The 17,795-nt window shown below is 33.1% G+C and overlaps 1 protein-coding gene and 1 long non-coding RNA gene across 5 annotated transcripts in view; one reads left to right on the top strand and one right to left on the bottom strand.

The window, feature by feature from the left end:
- The window catches only part of SOS1 (SOS Ras/Rac guanine nucleotide exchange factor 1), a 140,857-nt gene that overhangs the window by 29,448 nt on the left and 93,614 nt on the right, over positions 1-17,795 (bottom strand). For 2 of the 4 annotated variants that reach the window (XM_076000689.1, XM_012788505.2), the window contains exons 9-14: positions 13,268-13,395; positions 11,824-12,479; positions 3,450-3,531; positions 2,539-2,661; positions 2,136-2,239; positions 483-705 (exon numbers count right to left, since the gene is read on the bottom strand). In XM_076000689.1, the coding sequence (XP_075856804.1) occupies positions 483-705; positions 2,136-2,239; positions 2,539-2,661; positions 3,450-3,531; positions 11,824-12,479; positions 13,268-13,395 (1,316 nt within the window). The remainder of the gene's footprint in view (positions 1-482; positions 706-2,135; positions 2,240-2,538; positions 2,662-3,449; positions 3,532-11,823; positions 12,480-13,267; positions 13,396-17,795) is intronic. The other 2 variants (XM_076000691.1, XM_076000690.1) reach the window with 2 other exon arrangements.
- LOC142870027 (uncharacterized) lies at positions 13,485-17,766 on the top strand. The gene is made up of 3 exons (XR_012918544.1): positions 13,485-13,962; positions 15,057-15,130; positions 17,099-17,766. It is a non-coding gene; the product is annotated as an uncharacterized LOC142870027 (long non-coding RNA).

Here is a 17,795-nt window from a genome sequence, read left to right on the forward strand (position 1 = left end):
TAAACTAAACAAGGCTGTAACTGGCCATGATTTAAGTTTACAACCCCAGCAATAGCTAACAATTACTGAGCCCTTACTTTGTGCTAGGCAATGTTCTAAGCATTGGACATATATTGACTATTTTAAACCTCAGAACAGACCCAGGAGTATTATTATTATTAGCCCTATTTTACTCTTGAGGAAACTAAGGGGCAGAAGGATAAAAATAAAGTTGCCCAAGGAATCAAGTCAGGAATTAGTGAAGCCAGGATTTGAATCCAGTTTCACCAATTAGGGGTGACTGCAGAAAGGGAGAAGGTGGAAATTCAGACATAGCAAGGAGGACCGAGGGAGTGAAACTGCCTGCCTGGCCTTATTACTAGACATTTCATGTACTATCTCATTTATACCTTATCATAACCCTATAAGGCAGAATCCAGTATTTCATTTTCAAAATTAACCCTTTTGAAATGATTTTTCAGATTGAATGTCAAATTACATACCGGTATAGATCTGATTCAAGTAAAGTAAGTTGTCGAGCAATTTCTATTGGGTGTAAGGTGAGCAGGTCAAAAGTCTCTATGTGCCCAGGTCTGCTTATATGCCACTCAACCGTGGGAGGTGAACTCTGAAATGTAATATTATGACCTGGTCCATTGTCTCTTGCAATTTTTTTCCTTTGGATTATCTTAGTGATGGATTCAACCCATTTTTTCATTGCTTTACCTGAAATACATTATATTTTAAATAACATTTGTTCTTTATTTAATATTTTATATTTTTAAATGGTTTAAAGTCACACAAATGATACCTGAATATATGTTTGCTATAAAAAGTTCAAATGATCAAAATGGAAAATGCAACTTCCCCTTTACCATTTCCCAGTCCCCTATCCCAATCTCATTCTTCTCCATGGGTAATCACTGTTAATAGGTTGGTGTGTATTCTTCCAGATCCTTTTTAAGTAAAAATAGAAAGTAATTTATTTGCAGAGATTTTCTACCTCTATTGTTCTGAACTTCAGTTCAAAATATTATTTAATAGTTTATAATCCTCCAAGAAAAGGTGTATGTTACACAGATCAGAAGATTTATAAGGATAGATCATATACACCATTAATTTAATTAACATTGCATTTTATAAACCAAACAGTGTTAAAGGACTAATTCCTTCATTTTTAGTGTGAGTTTTGATGTGGCCTTGTTTTGTACTGTATGTGAAAGTACTATTATTTAACCCTTTATTTTCTGATTCTCATTTAGAGTGTACACTGGAAATAAAAACAAGTTTGTCTAGGTAAGACATCCTTAGGGCCATGGAATCTTTAAACTAGAGGGGAAATCTTAGAGATCATCAAACCTAGCTCCTCATGTTATTGGTAAGGAAACTGAAATCTGAAGAATCAAAGTGATTTTGCCCAAAGTCACATACTAGGTTAGCAGCAGTGTAGAAACAGACTCTCAGTTTAACATGCTCTCCTCCCTCTGATTGCCTCTGTTCACCTGTGGCCCAGTCGACCTCCATCAGTGGTGTTATAATGGCACAACAGTTCCTAAATGCCCTCATACTTTTTTTTTTTTTGAGACAGAGACTCATTTTGTTGCCTAGGCTAGAGTGTGTGCCATGGCGTCAGCCTAGCTCACAGCAACCTCAAACTCCTGGGCTCAAGCAATCCTGCCTCAGCCTCCCGAGTAGCTGGGACTACAGGCATGTGCCACCATGCCCGGCTAATTTTTTCTCTCTATATTAGTTGGCCAATTAATTTCTATTTATAGTAGAGACAGGGTCTCGCTCTTGCTCAGGCTGGTTTTGAACTCCTGATCTCTAGCAATCCGCCTGCCTCGGCCTCCCCAAGTGCTAGGAATGCCCTCATACTTTCAGATAAGTGTAAAGACTTGACTTCAATTGAGACTTCTTCTAACCAGCTCTATCAGTAGCTGATTCACTAAATGAAAATACATTAGGGTCAGTGGGGTGACTACTGAGCAATTTGTAGGTCTAAATGTTGTTTGATGAAAAACTTTTAACTTTTTCAAATGGTTATGCTGGCACTATTATAAACATCTCTTAACAACACTGAACAATAATGATGTCAATTGATAGTCACCATATTGGTACTTTTATTACATATAAAGCAGGGCACTTAAAAAACATACCTCTTACTGTTCCAATAAATTCCTCCATTCGTTGCAAAAGATCTGCATCTCTTTCAAAATCATAGAAGTGGTGCTCTACCCAGTGCCGACATACATTTAATACTCTATGGCATTAACACAGAATTGAATTACATGAGAACTCAAACATAAATGTTTATCATAATGAATGGTACAAATGAAAACAGTAACTCTTACCAAATTAAATAATCTTATCAGTATTCTTAACACTTTTAAAACTCTGTTAATTAAGACTTATATAATAATTTCTGATAATTGCTCCTATTTAATTCACTCAGTTTACTTGTTACTTCCTCCTTGCTTGGGAAAGATCTTTATATACTTCAACTTTGAAACAACAGTTTGATAAACACTTGTTTGCTTCAGTCGTTTATTTAATGCTTACCTTAGTTGTACAGGCTGTATATATTCTTTTCTAAATCTTTTTAGTTCTGCACTCAAGGGTTGATCTCCATTCTCTAAAGCTATGCGATCAGCTTCTGTTGGCTCAGGCTCTGGAATTTCAAACCTAATGTACGACAGAACAAATTAATGAAAATACTAATTATATCAAATCATACAAATAGAAAACTATAAACCTTTACATCATTCAGCAAAATCAAGATAATACTATAATAATTACTAAGGATATACACATGAGTGAAAACAATTGGGACTTATATAATGTAAAGGCAAATAATATTTTAAATTAGTACCTGCCCAGATAGATAAAACGAACTAGAAATATAAAAAGGAATACATGCAAATTCCAAAAATAAATGCAACTATAAAGTTATGGGACTGGTGTTCATTTGTGAACACACCAGTGAACACCAGTGTTCACTGGTGTATGTAGAATTTCTCTAAATCAGCTGACATACTAATTTTTAAGGGTAATGCTTGAAAAGTTGACTGCTCTTCATTTGGGTGGATAAAACACTTTCCTTGATTATAGTATTTATTCACTGTCAAACTCCATTTTACTCAATATGTGGCATATCTGAAAACTCTAAATCATCAAAATTTGAATTTCCAGAGTCTAAATCACACATTTTGATATAGATCTTTAACTTTACTAATTCTATAAATCTGAAATTTCAAAGACTGATTTTCCATGTACAAAAATACCTATTTTTATACTTAATCAAAGCTAACATATCATTATAAATAAATGGTCATCTAAGAGATTGTATTTATTGAAAAAGTACTTATAAACTACAATTTAAAGCTCATTTAACATATTTCTGAGATACAAAAGACCTTAGCTCAAGCTCTTTAAAAAAAATAAAGAATTTATACATTTTTAAATGAACAGACCTTTCTATTATAAGACTCAGTAGTTCTTGAGGTTTGCAAAAGGATCTGTATGTTGTAAGAAATGTCCGAACAAAATTGGGATCTAAGAAGAAAAAGGAAAAATATCTTAATTAAAGTATTTGATTTAGAATGATTAAAACTATTATTTATATTTTCAAAAAAGACCATATAGTTAATTTTAAAAGTCCTAAAATGTTTTGATAAGTAGATTGCTTAGGACTGCAAGCTTCATTGCTCCCTAATCAGTGGCAAAAACACTGATATTAAAACTTTACATCAGCTTATTTCTTGCCCTCTGCACAATGCTGATCAGCTGGTTTTAACTCATCAATGGCCACAGGAATGTGCAGGAAGAAAGACAAAGGCAGAGCATGGAACAAGGCTCCAACCTGCTACCAGGATCTCAGAGCATCACCAGTTGGTTTTTCTCCCTAGTAAAGAGCAATAACCTATTACTTTTCCTGATATCCAGATCAGATTAAGTTAAATACTGTTTTTAAATTATTTTATTTGCTAGAAATCTCACAACTGCTAAAATATGTTTATAAATACCTATAAGCTATTAAAACCATTAAATGTGCTAGAGTGTGTTGGTTTGATCCTATTCTCAATTTTTAATTTCTTTCATTTTAAGTAGTCACAATGAGAGTTTAATTATATAGAACAGGAGTCTCTCTCCAACCCCTCCATGAAAGGACCTACTTTCATTCACATCTCCATCAGGTAAAACAGGAGGCTGACTGAGTGTGATCACTTCCCCAGGCCTGGCCTACTCCCCATCTCTCCTTGACAGTACTCTCCCAAGTTGTGGAGAAAGGCAGCTGTCATTAGCACAAGAGACCTGGACTATTATCTTCTGCATAAAGAGGAGAAAAGACATCTTTCCATTATGGGGGGAAAAATCACTTTTATAACTCATATTCCATCAATGTCCACATTTAATTTTAAGAGTCTTTAAAAATGAGGGGGGAAAATGAGGGGGCAGTTCATTAATTTGAGTCTTTTATTGGGAGCATTCTTTTCCTTATACTATGGACTAGTAAACTACTTTCATGGTAAATCACTGAGGGTAGTAAATGCCTTTATTTTTGTTAGGCTACATGCTGGATCAAAGTTTTATAAGAAGTGCAATGTCTTTTACTAACATAGGATTGATTGATTGATTGGTTTAGAGACAGAGTCTCACTCTGTTGCCCCAGCTAGAGTGCCGTGGTGTCAGCCTAGCTCACAGCAACCTCAAACTCCTGGGCTCAAGCGATCCTTCTGCCTCAGCCTCCCAAGTAGCTGGGACTACAGGCATGTGCCACCATGCCCGGCTAATTTTTTTCTATTTTTGGTAGAGACGGGGTCTCACTCTTGCTCAGGCTGGTCTTGAACTCCTAAGCACAAATGATCTGCCGGCCTCAGCCTCCCAGAGTGTTAGGATTACAGGCATGAGCCACCGCGCCCTGCCTATTCACATAGGATTTAGCAAAATCAGAATGTATGTTTGGAAAATTTCCATTTAGACTGAATCTGATTAGGAACCACCCTAAATTTAGCCATAAAAACTATTTCCCAAAAAGCAAATTCATGGATTTATCATAAAACAGAAATCTATTTCCAGTTTACTAGTGTATGTGGTCCTCAAAATAACAAACTGATTCAAACATCAGACATCCTTGAATTTAAAATTATAATACTTTAAAGAAAAATTTATAAAATAAAAATACATTGGTTTTAAATGCCCCTTTCTCCTTTAGCTTTATACCTTCTGAAGCTAGAGTGGGTTACTGATAAAAGTAATTTAAATACATATAATTCTTTAATAATTTCCTCTCTGTTGGTATTTTATTGTTTGTCTTCAGTTACAGAGCTCCTCAAAAGTTAAAGACTAATGTCTCATCCAGAAGAAAAGATATTAAAACAGAAGGCTGTACAAGATTTTAAAACAGATTTTTATCGGTTTCATCACAATCCTCCCTATCAAGAATCTTCTTCCTGTTCTGCAAATCTATTTGTAAGGTGAGGCTACTCAAAACAGCATGTTTAGGAAGCTAAAGCAGAGGCCACTATAGAGCTGCTGAGCTGTCACTACTGGAGAGAGCCCACATCCTCAGTACAGAGCGCTCCAGATATCCTGAGCTGATTCCAAATGTAGGGAGCCTTCCTGCTCCCTTTTAAAATAAGTTTATTTCAGTCTAAAAATCTAATATCAAGATCCATTTCTTTTCCAATGCCACCTAAGTCAGGCTAACGAGTTGTGGGATATCAATAGTACTTTTAAGTTGAAAAACAGAATAAAATTTCTGAGTGAATTAAAGCATGTTTTAAGAAAACTGTGGCTATTTTTAAAGGCAAACAATCTTAAAATGGACTTTTCATCTTCTTAAGCCAAAATTTCTGGCCATTTCAGTACTTTAGTAACTAATGATAATGCTGGGAAAGCCATGATGTACCTCGGCGCCCCATCAGTCAAACAGGATATCACATCAATTCCTGATGTCTGTTATGTTCCCAAAGAGCTGTCACATAATTTATTCCATATGATTTTCGTGGGTGAGTAGGGCAGGTGAGAGAAGTAACTAACACTTATCCATGCTCAAACAGTAGAGTGGCAGAAATGGAACTAGAATGTACATCATGTGATTCTGGATTTGGTGATCTTTTCTACCCTATCATATAACCTTCCTGGATTAAAGGAATCCTTAAAGTTTCCACAGCTGTAAGATCTAAATATAAAGAATTAGTCCTCTACGCTTGAAGCTCTGACTCGGGTGGGGCAAGGGCAATATACACAACCTAGACATTTGTACTCCCATAATATGCTGAAATAAAAAAAAGTATAATAAAAAAAATTAGTCCTTGAGTTATATAACTACTACAGAAATTTACATAAATGATTAATTCAGAATGTAGCTGTAACTGCTAATCTTAGTTAAAGGCACCAGAAAGTCACTGAAAAATTAGCAGTCTAATTGTCATCCTGTAACTCTTGATAAGCCTTCTTCCAGATTTTAGGAAGTAGCAGCTGGACCTTCCTTGTACACTGTATTCAGAAGAAGAGTTTCTGGAGCTGGCAGTAAAATAAACACTCCCACAATTATCACTGTTGTGTTAAGTTCTAGAGTGACTCAAGTTTAAGTTGCTTTTAGCTTGCTTGGAAGTAAGAGCAGTCTTGCAAAAAGGGAAAAAAAAAAAAAAGCCAGCAGAAACTAAAAATAAACCCAAGAAAATTTGGCAAAAACTTAAGTACTTTCAAAAAATATCTTAAAGGCTATCTATATTCTCAGGCTTGTATTAATTCATATAGACTCTATTTTTAGTCTAAAGCAATGAAAAATTGCTAATGAATGAAAAACTTACATTGAGAGGTCATAGTATATATATTTGAAATTTTACATAGGAAAGCATACATATTCCAGATGCTATTTTTATTTCTATTGCATTGATCTCTCCATTTCAGTGACTGTAACATATACCATATCACACTAATCATGACATCTTTATCTTATTGATGATATAAAGGGCTAAGATAATGTGATATTAAAAAACACCCATCCATAAGGACAGGTTATATAATTTTGTAAAGAAGCAAAGTACCTACTTCCATTTATCATGCAATGATAACAACTAAGTTTTATATTGCCTCTGTTATACTTGAGCAGCAGTTATCTACCTATATTCTAAAAACACGTTTCAGAGACAGATGGAAGGCAAACACATAAAAATACAAAAGCCAGGCTGGATTTGACTTTAAAACATAAGCATGAACAAGTAATTGTAGAGAAAATTAAAAAACAGCCTATTTTGATATTCACCTTTTCTGTTTATCATTTGCTTGTGGAGTTAATTTTACAAAGTTCTTTCTCAAACATGACCCCTTAATGGATTTCAATACGAGCAACAACAAAAACTTTTTCTACAGCTTTTTCCCCCTTATCATGGGTAACTTTACTCTTCTACCTGACTCTCAAATACCTGCACTAAGATTTCTACCATGTCTGCCAGCGGCTCTGCTTCCCACCCCCACTGCCTTCCAAGCCCTTTACACAGATACCTGCCAAGTCTGCCATCAAATCCCTGGTCTAGGTCCAGGTTATTTTAACCATGAGCCCTAGTTATTATTTTCCACTGCCCTTGTAGCTGCCTCTGTCTCCCTCACTATAAAAACCATTCTTTGATATTTTACTGTACAATTCTTCAAAATCTTAAGAACTCAGAATATACCTACATTAGTATTCAGAATGTAGCATTAGATTTGAGATGATAAATCCAATCCTTTTTTCTTATGTGCCTATTTTGATTGACACTTGACATTTTGTTTGGCAAGGTCAATGGGATTTGTGAAATATTTAGTACATAAAGTTATTTATGTAAAGAACACCCCTCCCCCAACCACCATAGTGAAACACTGTAATCAGGATGTCTGTTCATGTGATAATTCTCCCTTTAATACAGCCATTTAAAAAGCTACAAGAAACAATAAGCTTCTCAACAAGGATTTATAAACAATCAGTCCTGAATTCCTTAAAAAAGGAAACAGACGCTATGCTGACGCACAATTTTTTAAAAAAATCATAGTTTAAAAATAGAACAGCACTGCACCGTAGATCAAAAACTGTTCAAAAGATTTAAAGAAGTTAAAACACCCAAACTCAGCTTATATAGGACAAAAACTCAAATCTAATGCAGAATTTTGAGCATTTTCTATAGGAATTAAAAAGGCATAGACAGGAGTAAACACTTTAAAGAAAAATATCTTCTGGCTTAAGAAGTTTTTTCAATACCATCTTCTGTAAAAGAGAAATTCACCAGGCATGGGAAATACTTTCTCGTCACATTTCAACATGCAAAGTTTTTATTTTCCATAAATTTTCAGTTCTAAATTATTATCCTTACCTCAAGGTCACCAAATTTTTTACAAATAGACTACCAAACTGGACATACTATCACCAACCATTTCTCTACCCATTGTTTTAGGTCCAATAAATAATTTGTATTTTATTGCCTATACCAGCTATACAAGAGGTGAAATTGCTACTCTCCTTTCTTTGTGCACATTGCTTTGTGCTTTCTTACTTTAGATAAGGAAATAGTATCTGCATATCATTGCTAGATTTAAAATGATCTGTCCAACTGGGTAATTTCCCTCTTAGCATTTGGGATAAATCCCAAAGTTCTAATGTAGTTAGCGAATTACTGTATGTCCAAAAATACTGGATCTGAGAGACACACTATAAATTAGATTCCACATAAAACTCTTTTGCAATCTTTTAAGCAACTTAAGCACTTTCTAATTCACCTAAATTCAAATTTTTCTTTCCAGAAAGCTTTCCTTTTACAGAGCAAACTACTCCAAGAGACTAATGAGCATTTTGTCAAAAAATAAAATGATGACCAATATCTAAGTATGCACTAACATCTATGCATTGCAATGAAAGTGTATCTATAGTCAGAACTTACCTATATTACCTATTTCAATAAGAAAAAAATATTATTCTATGTCATTTTAGTAGACCTGTGTTTACCCAGCCCAGAAATAAACAAGCCATTTATATTATTGGCAGTTCAAACCAAGGAAGTAATTCCCCTTACTTTTATTATTTAACACATATAATTAAAGATTATATTACATTCTAGTCACACATAAAAAAATCACCTTATATGAGTCAGTTTAACATAGTGGAAAATACACTCTATTGAGTTAAGAAACTTAATTTTTAATCCTCATTCTATAATTAACAGGTGCTATGATTTCTGGCAAATCATATAACCTTCAGGAGTTTTGGGGTTTTGTTTACAAAGTGAGGGCTTGGCCATCTCTTCTAGCACTAGAGATCTATACCGCCATTTTGTACATTACTGTTTAAACATTTGAAGGATAAAATTGGCCTAGGCAACAGTGGCATCTGAATTAAGTAGGGTTAAATCAGTTTCTTTTCTGTTTTTTATGACAATGTCTGACCAAGCTATAAGTATCTAAAAGATGTCTGTAAGTGGTGTCTCATATTATTAGATTTTCTCATGTATTATATCCAATGTCTTTTATTATAATTCTATATAATAAAAATATGCAAGTTAAATTTTAGTTTTTGTTTTGGTGTAAGCCACAACCTGTACTATATATTCTCCAATAAATAAACCTACTAACGAACTAGCCAAACCAAAAATCCCATTTTTCTTTGGGGTGGCTAAAGAAAGGTAAGAGAAGGGCAGACCAATAGTTCTTAAAGCAAATGGTAACTTGATCTGTTACCATTGTAGTAAGGACTCAAAGTCCATTTCAGCTGGAAGGAATCTTAAAAATAACTGCTTTCATGTTCTCAAGTTCACAGAAGGTCTATTAAAAACACCTTCTATATTGCCAGTAGTAAGTTCAGTAACAGACCATACAGAATAGCCCAAAGAAGCTAATAATAACATACTAATTTGTGTGTACTATAAACCACAACTCATGAAATCCGCTTGTAGATTTCAGTTTCTCCACTAATATATTTTTGACATAAAATATTCAATTACATTTCAAAAGAGGATAGAAAAGAAAAATTTCAAAAAACTTAGCCACAACACTAATAAAACCAACATTGACATTTTATTTCTCAAGAAATTACTGGAAGGAATTTTTTAAAAACTTTAACTTTTTAAAAATTAATTATCTCATCGATTTAAATTTCAATATACTTAACTTTGGCAAAGTTCTATAAATCTTGAAATTTAAGTGTTTTATAAGTAAAACATTCAAAATATTATTAATATTCTATTCAAAAGCTAAAAATTGGTATAAAAAAGAGCAACTATCAGAAATAACTATTCAAACACATGACAAGAGCACTATGTCCATAGACTTTAGCTAGCATTATGCACATTAAGGAAAGAAGACTGTCAAGGCAACAGAAAAATGATCGGCTTGTTCAAGTTAAGCTTGTTTTAAAGTGTCCTCATTCAAAACATAAAAGGCACAGTTCCTCAGAAAAGAAATACTTAATTGTAGTTCTGCAATGGCTCATCAATAAAGAAAATTTTTATCATTAACAATGAAGTTGTATAGATGCAATTAATTAATAAAAATTTTGGAATTTGAAAAGGTTTTCCAACACAAGTATTACTGACAGGTGACAGTAAACACTAGTAAGTCATCTTCAGCAATTGCCACTTAAGATGCTCTATAGGAAAAAAAAATTAAAACTTGTCTTTTTTTTTAATCTCCAAATTCTTGTACTATAAAACTTCTGTCTTATACAGATAAAAATCTAAGGATTTATTTTACTCTAAACAGTCTAAGAACCCAAAACAAAGGTATTTAGGATGAAACGATAAACAGTTTAGAATGCTTATATTATAGAAAGTCTACAAATCCTCTAAGGACTTAAAAACCAGCATAATGTGGCAAAAAGAGCAATTGGAACTTTTATAACCTTAAAAATACCTTACGAAGTAGCAAAGAAATAAGTATTTTGCAACCACTAATTTTGGATAATCTAACAAAACATTTTTATAGTTGTAGTCTAGATCTGCAATCCCCAACCCCTGGCACCAGTCTGTGCCCTGTTAGGGACTGGGCCGCAGAGCTCTGCCACTTCCCCTCTCTTCCCCCAATCCCGTGGAAAAATTGTCTTCCATGAAACCCGTCCCTGGTGCCAAAACGGTTGGCGACTGCTAGTCTAGCTCATAAAGAATATACAGAAGGTTGATAAAGATCAACTAAATTGGTGGGTCATATTAATTACTGAAAATTGTACCTCTCAAAAACACCTATATATGAAAAAAAAAAATGACAATGAAAGTTATTTAAAGTTCCTGTGCTTTAGTTTATTAATTAAATTTTTGTGTCAGTAAAATGAATACACTGACTATAGAAGTTTCTAAGTGAAAAATTATAATAAAATTAGAATCCTTGGCTTCTGGGATTGCTACATTTAATAGGTTTAGGAACAGAAATTAAGAAAAAGCAATGCTATGTATATTTGTATTATCAGGACAATTTTGGTGATGGATTCATGTTAAAATTTTTACTTATTTTATAATATCAGTAATGGAAAGAGAAAAGAGATAAAAGAGTAAAAAACTTTTTAGACCCCAATCATGATGATTTATTATTAATCTTCATTTTGTTTCTGTTGCTTTCTAACTGGGTAAATTTAGCCAAGTGACCTCATTTTTCTCATTTATAACTCTGATTTTAAGGTTAACAATTATGTAAATATGGTAGAATACATAAAATTTCAAAGCTATACAAAGTGGTATTTTTAGTCAGAGAAAATGGACTCTGATACTGCAGAGGTCTTTGGTTGTTAGTTTGTTTTCTATTTTAGGCACAATAATCCATGCAGAAAAAAAAAAAATTAGCTTGAAGCAGGAAAACAAAAGTGACAGGCAACTTCATATTTCTTACCTGCATACATATGGTATGTAAGCCTCTCTATAAGTTTAATAACAGTTCCTGCTTTGATAATTGGAATTCCAGCTTTGGGCTGCATGTTCTCTTCAAATATAATATTCTCTTCAGAGTCAGGCTCTGCAAATCTATAAACATCAGCACTAGGCAACCTCATCTGCTCCTCCTTCTCTTCCTGTAGCATTGTTACATCAAGCATCCTTTCCAGTGTACTCCGGTACTGTAAAGATATCAATGCTGCCATCCAGTTGTTTTTTTCTTCAGCTGACTTGGCAGAAAATATAACACTATTTTCATCTTTTAAAATTATTTCAAAAGCATGCTTGTATTCATTGGTGTCATCTTTATCATTAATTTGTACCTTTCGCATAAAAAACTTTTCTTTAAGACGATATTCTGCATTGCTAGCACCAGGAAGTCTTGGCTGCCCATGATTTGATTTACAGCAAATCATTAAGCCATCAAAGAGAAATATGTGTCTCTCATGTTTGGCTCCTACCCGTGTAAGAGTTCCTTCCATTATAAACTCATTGCAACACTGTCCAATGTCTTTTCCCTCCCAACCATCAATATTCTTCTGGATCTCGTTCATTTTCTTGATTGCTAGTTGTTTCCCCTTCATTTGCTGACTGTAAAACCGACATGCAGATTCACTGGGGCAAAGGAAAGACATTATTAGTACACAGATGACAGAGTCTCTAGCGTTCATGTAGTTAAGGGATAGTGTAAAGTACATTTTTAAAAGTCACAATGATAAGGTTTTCACCAATTCCCCAAATATATTAGTGTTACAGAATCACACAGTTTTGCAAATTAAAGCAACATAGAAAATTTTTTTCAGTGCTTTAAAAGGAACATTGACTACTAATAAAATTCTGCCCTATAAATTCAGCTACAGAATGATTATATCTACCCTGGCTACTAAATATTTAGAATGACAAATATTAAAAAGTAGTCCAATATAGTGAAAAAACTAATTTAAAAGATGAAAATCAATTATTTAGAAGTGTTTAAATAGACAAGACCCAAAGCTAAAACATGTAGCACATACTATAAGTAGGAAAGTGGAAGCAATGTTACCTAAATTAATACCTCAAGTTAAAAAAATCCCTAAAATAAGGCACACTACTCATTTTACTTTGACAGAACAATGATGCTGACATAAATCTACCCAATACATTTTACTCTATCTCTTCTTTAGCTTACCAGTTGACTCTCAGGAGGTCTTGTCTGGGAGTATGCAAGGAAAATGCACAAATATGAAAGGTTTTTCAAACAATAACAATTCTCTGGGCTTTGATGTCACTTCCTCTGAAAGACCAGGCTTGTCACTAAAACTATTTTCTTCATTGTTTACTTGAGGAGGGAACTGGGATCCCTGAATTTATACCACAATATTCAGAGTAAAAAGGAAGATATTTTAAAACGTGAAAATATTCACCTCAGTCTTCGTTTTGCAAGACTTTTAGAACATATTTTTTCCATACCACTTTGAACATTAAGCAAAGCTGTTATTGCTTGTTTTAAACATTCCTTGTCTTCTTGATCTTCACTTTTTTCTTCTAACTGCTGTAAAGCCAAAATGACAAATTTGAACCAGTAGAACAACTTTGGACAAAATAATAATAAGCTCATTTTATTTAAGGATAAAAATAACATTCAACTCTTTCTAGCATAATAACATTTCTAAATGTGTCATAAAATATATTATTCTCTTCAAAAGTGTTTTTCTTTTTTGTGTATTACTATTTATATTAAAAGGCAACCAGGTTTTCCACATTAAAAAAAAAAAAACACAACAAGTAGCAGTGTTAAAAGATGGGTTACATCTTGTGACAGGCAGTAATATGCAGTTTTTCAAGTTGCCTATTACTGAAGAAATGAGGAGCATTAACTGTATTTAACTATCATAGTATTTAGCACACCAGTAGGCACATAGATGAGGAGTTTTTTTAAGTTTGGAGTTTGCTCTTAGTTTAAGTTTGGAATTGCTCTTTCTGATCCCTACATTATTATTATAGGGTACTGGGAGGATGAGGAAGATAAATATACAGAGAAGGATGCATTATAGTGGAGAGGAATCTCAAACACAAAACCTAGGGTCAAATTTTGACTCTACTTCTGTGTCACCTTGGGGTGAGTTACTTGATCTCTGAGCCTCACTTTTTCCATTTGCCAAAATGAGCTAATAAAAAGCCTGCCCTGCCTACTTTATGGGGTCGTTATTAAAAATCAAAGTGCTTTTTAAATGGTAACACACAATATAAGTGTAAATTGTTTCCTTTGAAATTTTACTACAGAATTAACATTAGTGTCATGAAGAACTTTGTCAGTATCCATGTTAAGATTTTGAATAAAGCCAGCAGTAGACATATTTATGAAACTCAAACATATTTTCTATTAGTGGCAAATATCTATTTATGACAGTTTGTATTTAACAAAAACTAAGTTAGCAATAACTACTAATTATCAATACATAAAATGGGTATAATTCAAGCAAGCAATTAACAGAGGTATGAGTGACAATAAATCAGTGTTTTCTAAATCTTCTAAACCAGTTTCTGGCTACCAAACAGGAAAAGTTAGAAATAACATTATATCAATAGAGCTTTCATGCAACTATTTAAGACCACCTACTCTCTACCATAAAGGAAAAGACTTGAGAAATAAAACCATAAAATATTCACAATAATTTATAAAGCAGTTTACTTTTCAATGAGCTTCATTATTCATTAGTACATTAGTACTTTAAGGATTTTATATTCTTGAGAGGTATTCCTTAAAGGTCAACAACACATTCCTTTCTGCTTCAATTGATAAAAATTAGTTATACACATGCACACATACATAGACACGTCTTGTAACCTTTGAAAAGTAAACAGATTTTTACTCAATGTCCTAAATGTTTTTATAAAAGTTATTTACTTAAAATACTTTAATGTTCAAATGTTTCAGAAGTAATAAATATCATATTGTAGTATCTATTTACTTCTTAGCTTTTATTGTCTAAATTTCCTATATTATTAAAAACTCATCATACTTTCCACTAGAAGATAATCTGCATTTTTAGAAAAATATTCACACAATTATGTTACATGAAAGAAAAATCTATTCATGAGAATTCCCAACATAAAAAGGGTAATAAAGAAAAGATATTTTCAAAAGGATAAAAGACTTTAAAAATACATACATTAAAAAAACACTCAAATATTAATACTCTTTATTTGTAGCATTGCTCTTCTCTATGGCCAGCTAGATTAAAGAAAGCCAAGACATTACTGGTACTCTGAAGGCTGGATTGCAGGTAATCTTTCAAGGTACCTTCCATCCCTACTATTCTAAACTATTTGCCTCTCACATGTAGGACAGAATTTTTGGAGACAAATAAAATATTACCATTAACATTATTGAGTTTAGGCTTCAAAGGCAGCAGATAACCTAACACTGAAAGTTACAGACATTGAAAAAAGGCAAATTTAATGAAAGCACAACTAAAGAATGAACTATTTCAATGAGTTGTTTCAGAATTTAATTATAAAATAAACTCCAGACATATTCAAGTCAATAAGATACAAGGCAATTTTTCAGTCTTAAAGAACTGACTTAATATTAATAAGTAGGACAATTCTGAGCCCTTGATATTTTTTCCCTGATTTTCATTTTTATTAATTCAGGTAAACATAACTAATGGCATACAAAATACATGATTCTAATACACATGAAAAAATTAGAAAAGAAAAATCCATTTGGACATGACTTTGATTTTCTATTCTAAAGATGTTTCAAGTTTCTGAGTCATTTATCTTTTACTTAACTGTTGCATATTACATATTAGTATCTCAAAAATCTTGTTAATATTTTTAAAACCACAAACCCAAAGTATATTTTATTTATTTTATTTTTTTTTTTTTTTGAGACAGAGTCTCGCTTTCTTGCCTAGGCTAGAGTGAGTGCCGTGGCGTCAGCCTAGCTCACAGCAACCTCAAACTCCTGGGCTCAAGCGATCCTCCTGCCTCAGCCTCCCGAGTAGCTGGGACTACAGGCACAAGCCACCATGCCCGGCTGATTTTTATATTATATATATTAGTTGGCCAATTAATTTCTTTCTATTTTTATGGTAGAGACGGGGTCTCGCTCAGGCTGGTTTTGAACTCCCGACCTTGAGCAATCCGCCCGCCTCGGCCTCCCAGAGTGCTAGGATTACAGGCGTGAGCCACCGCGCCCGGCCCCAAAGTATATTTTAAACTCATAAAACTTTCCTGATTAAAAATTTTAAAGTGTCATTTTTACCTTTATAACACTAGGCAAGCATCTAAAAAAATTTCAGTGTAATAAATGACCTTTCTTATAAGCATTCTGGACTCTGGATAAGAATTTCCATATTTAGAAAACTGGTTCAAGGGAATGGACACTAGAAAAAAACCTCTGTTTGGCTTATTTTTATGATACTCACAGAGAAGCTATGTTTTCTAAATCTTTATTGTTGGTATTAAGACATTAGCTCATTGGCTATATAAAAAAATGAGTTGAAGTGTATATAGTAATTAAAATAAACCACATGAAGAGCATGAAGGAAAAATAGATAAAAAATTATCTAGAGTAGAGGATGTTTTATACTGTTCAGCTTCCAAACTATGGAAAAACTTCAAACCAAAGGCATTGTAATAAATTAACATCAACTGCAAAATTTATTCTATTGGTTTGTAATTTAATCTTACCCAAAAATACATGTTTGTTATGATGTACAAAAAATTAAACCTGAACATGTTTTTTCCCAATTACTTTACTAATCTTGTACTTTTTATTGCCATTGAAACCTAAGAAAGGTATAGAGATTAAGTATTAAACTTTCAATTAGTTTTTTTTAAGAGAAAGCATACATAATATAATCCCAATCCCAATTATATATACCTAGTTTTATTCAGATAATTAAATTAGTAATTTTATATTCCTATGAGTTTTTACCTGCCTATAATTCATCTATTTGAAAAATAGTGTAGTTGGCTTTTCATTAGATTTTTATGGATGGAACTAAAATTAAATTTTAAAATCTAAGATCAGGATGAAATAATTTAATTGGCCCAATGCAAAAAAAATTATTTAAAAAAGCCAATGTTTACATTAAAGAATCAGAAAAATAAAAATAAATATAATTTTTATAGCATGCCAAAAACTAATTGTTAAGGGTTGAACTGTGCCCCCCCTCCTTAAAAAAAGATACATTAAAGTCCTAACCTCTGGTACCTACAAATGTGATCTTATTTGGAAATAGGATCTTTGCAGATGTTATCATGTTGAGATGAGATCATCCTGGATTAGGGTGAGTCCTGAATCCACTGATGTGGTGTCTTTATAAGAGAAAGGAAAGGAAGATTTGGATGCAGAAACACAGAGAAGAATGTAAAACTGTCAAGAACTTGATGTGAAGATGGAGGCAAAGATTGGAGTGATGCATCTACAAGCCAAGGAATGCCAAGGATTGCTGGGATCCACCAGAACCTAGGAAAAGAGGCAGCAAGGATTCTTCTATAGAGCCTTTAGAGAAAGCATGGCCTTGCCCAAACCCTGATTGTGGACTTCTACCCTCCAGAACTGTGAAAGAATAAATTTCTGTTGTTTTTAAGCCATTCAGTTTGTAGTATTTTGCTATGGCAGCCTTAGGAAACTAACACACCAATGTACACATAACAATATAGATTTCAACTTGATTTTTAAAAAAAGAAACTTACTTCTCCTTAGGTTACATGGACCTACCTTACTAGAAAGAGACTAAGTAATTCTCTAGGGAATAATTTAATTAGTTTAAAGTCAGCCTAGATGATTTTTTTCTAATGTTTGTCCGGGTATACCTTGTGGAGATAAAATCATATGTCTAAGGAATAAAAAAGAAGTTAATTTTTTTCCCCCTTGGGCAGGGTCTTGCTCTGTTGCCCAGGCTAGAGTGCTGCAGCATCATCATTGCTCACAGC

The sequence above is a fragment of the Microcebus murinus genome, chromosome 3, assembly GCF_040939455.1.
Source record: "Microcebus murinus isolate Inina chromosome 3, M.murinus_Inina_mat1.0, whole genome shotgun sequence".
NCBI lineage: Eukaryota > Metazoa > Chordata > Mammalia > Primates > Cheirogaleidae > Microcebus > Microcebus murinus.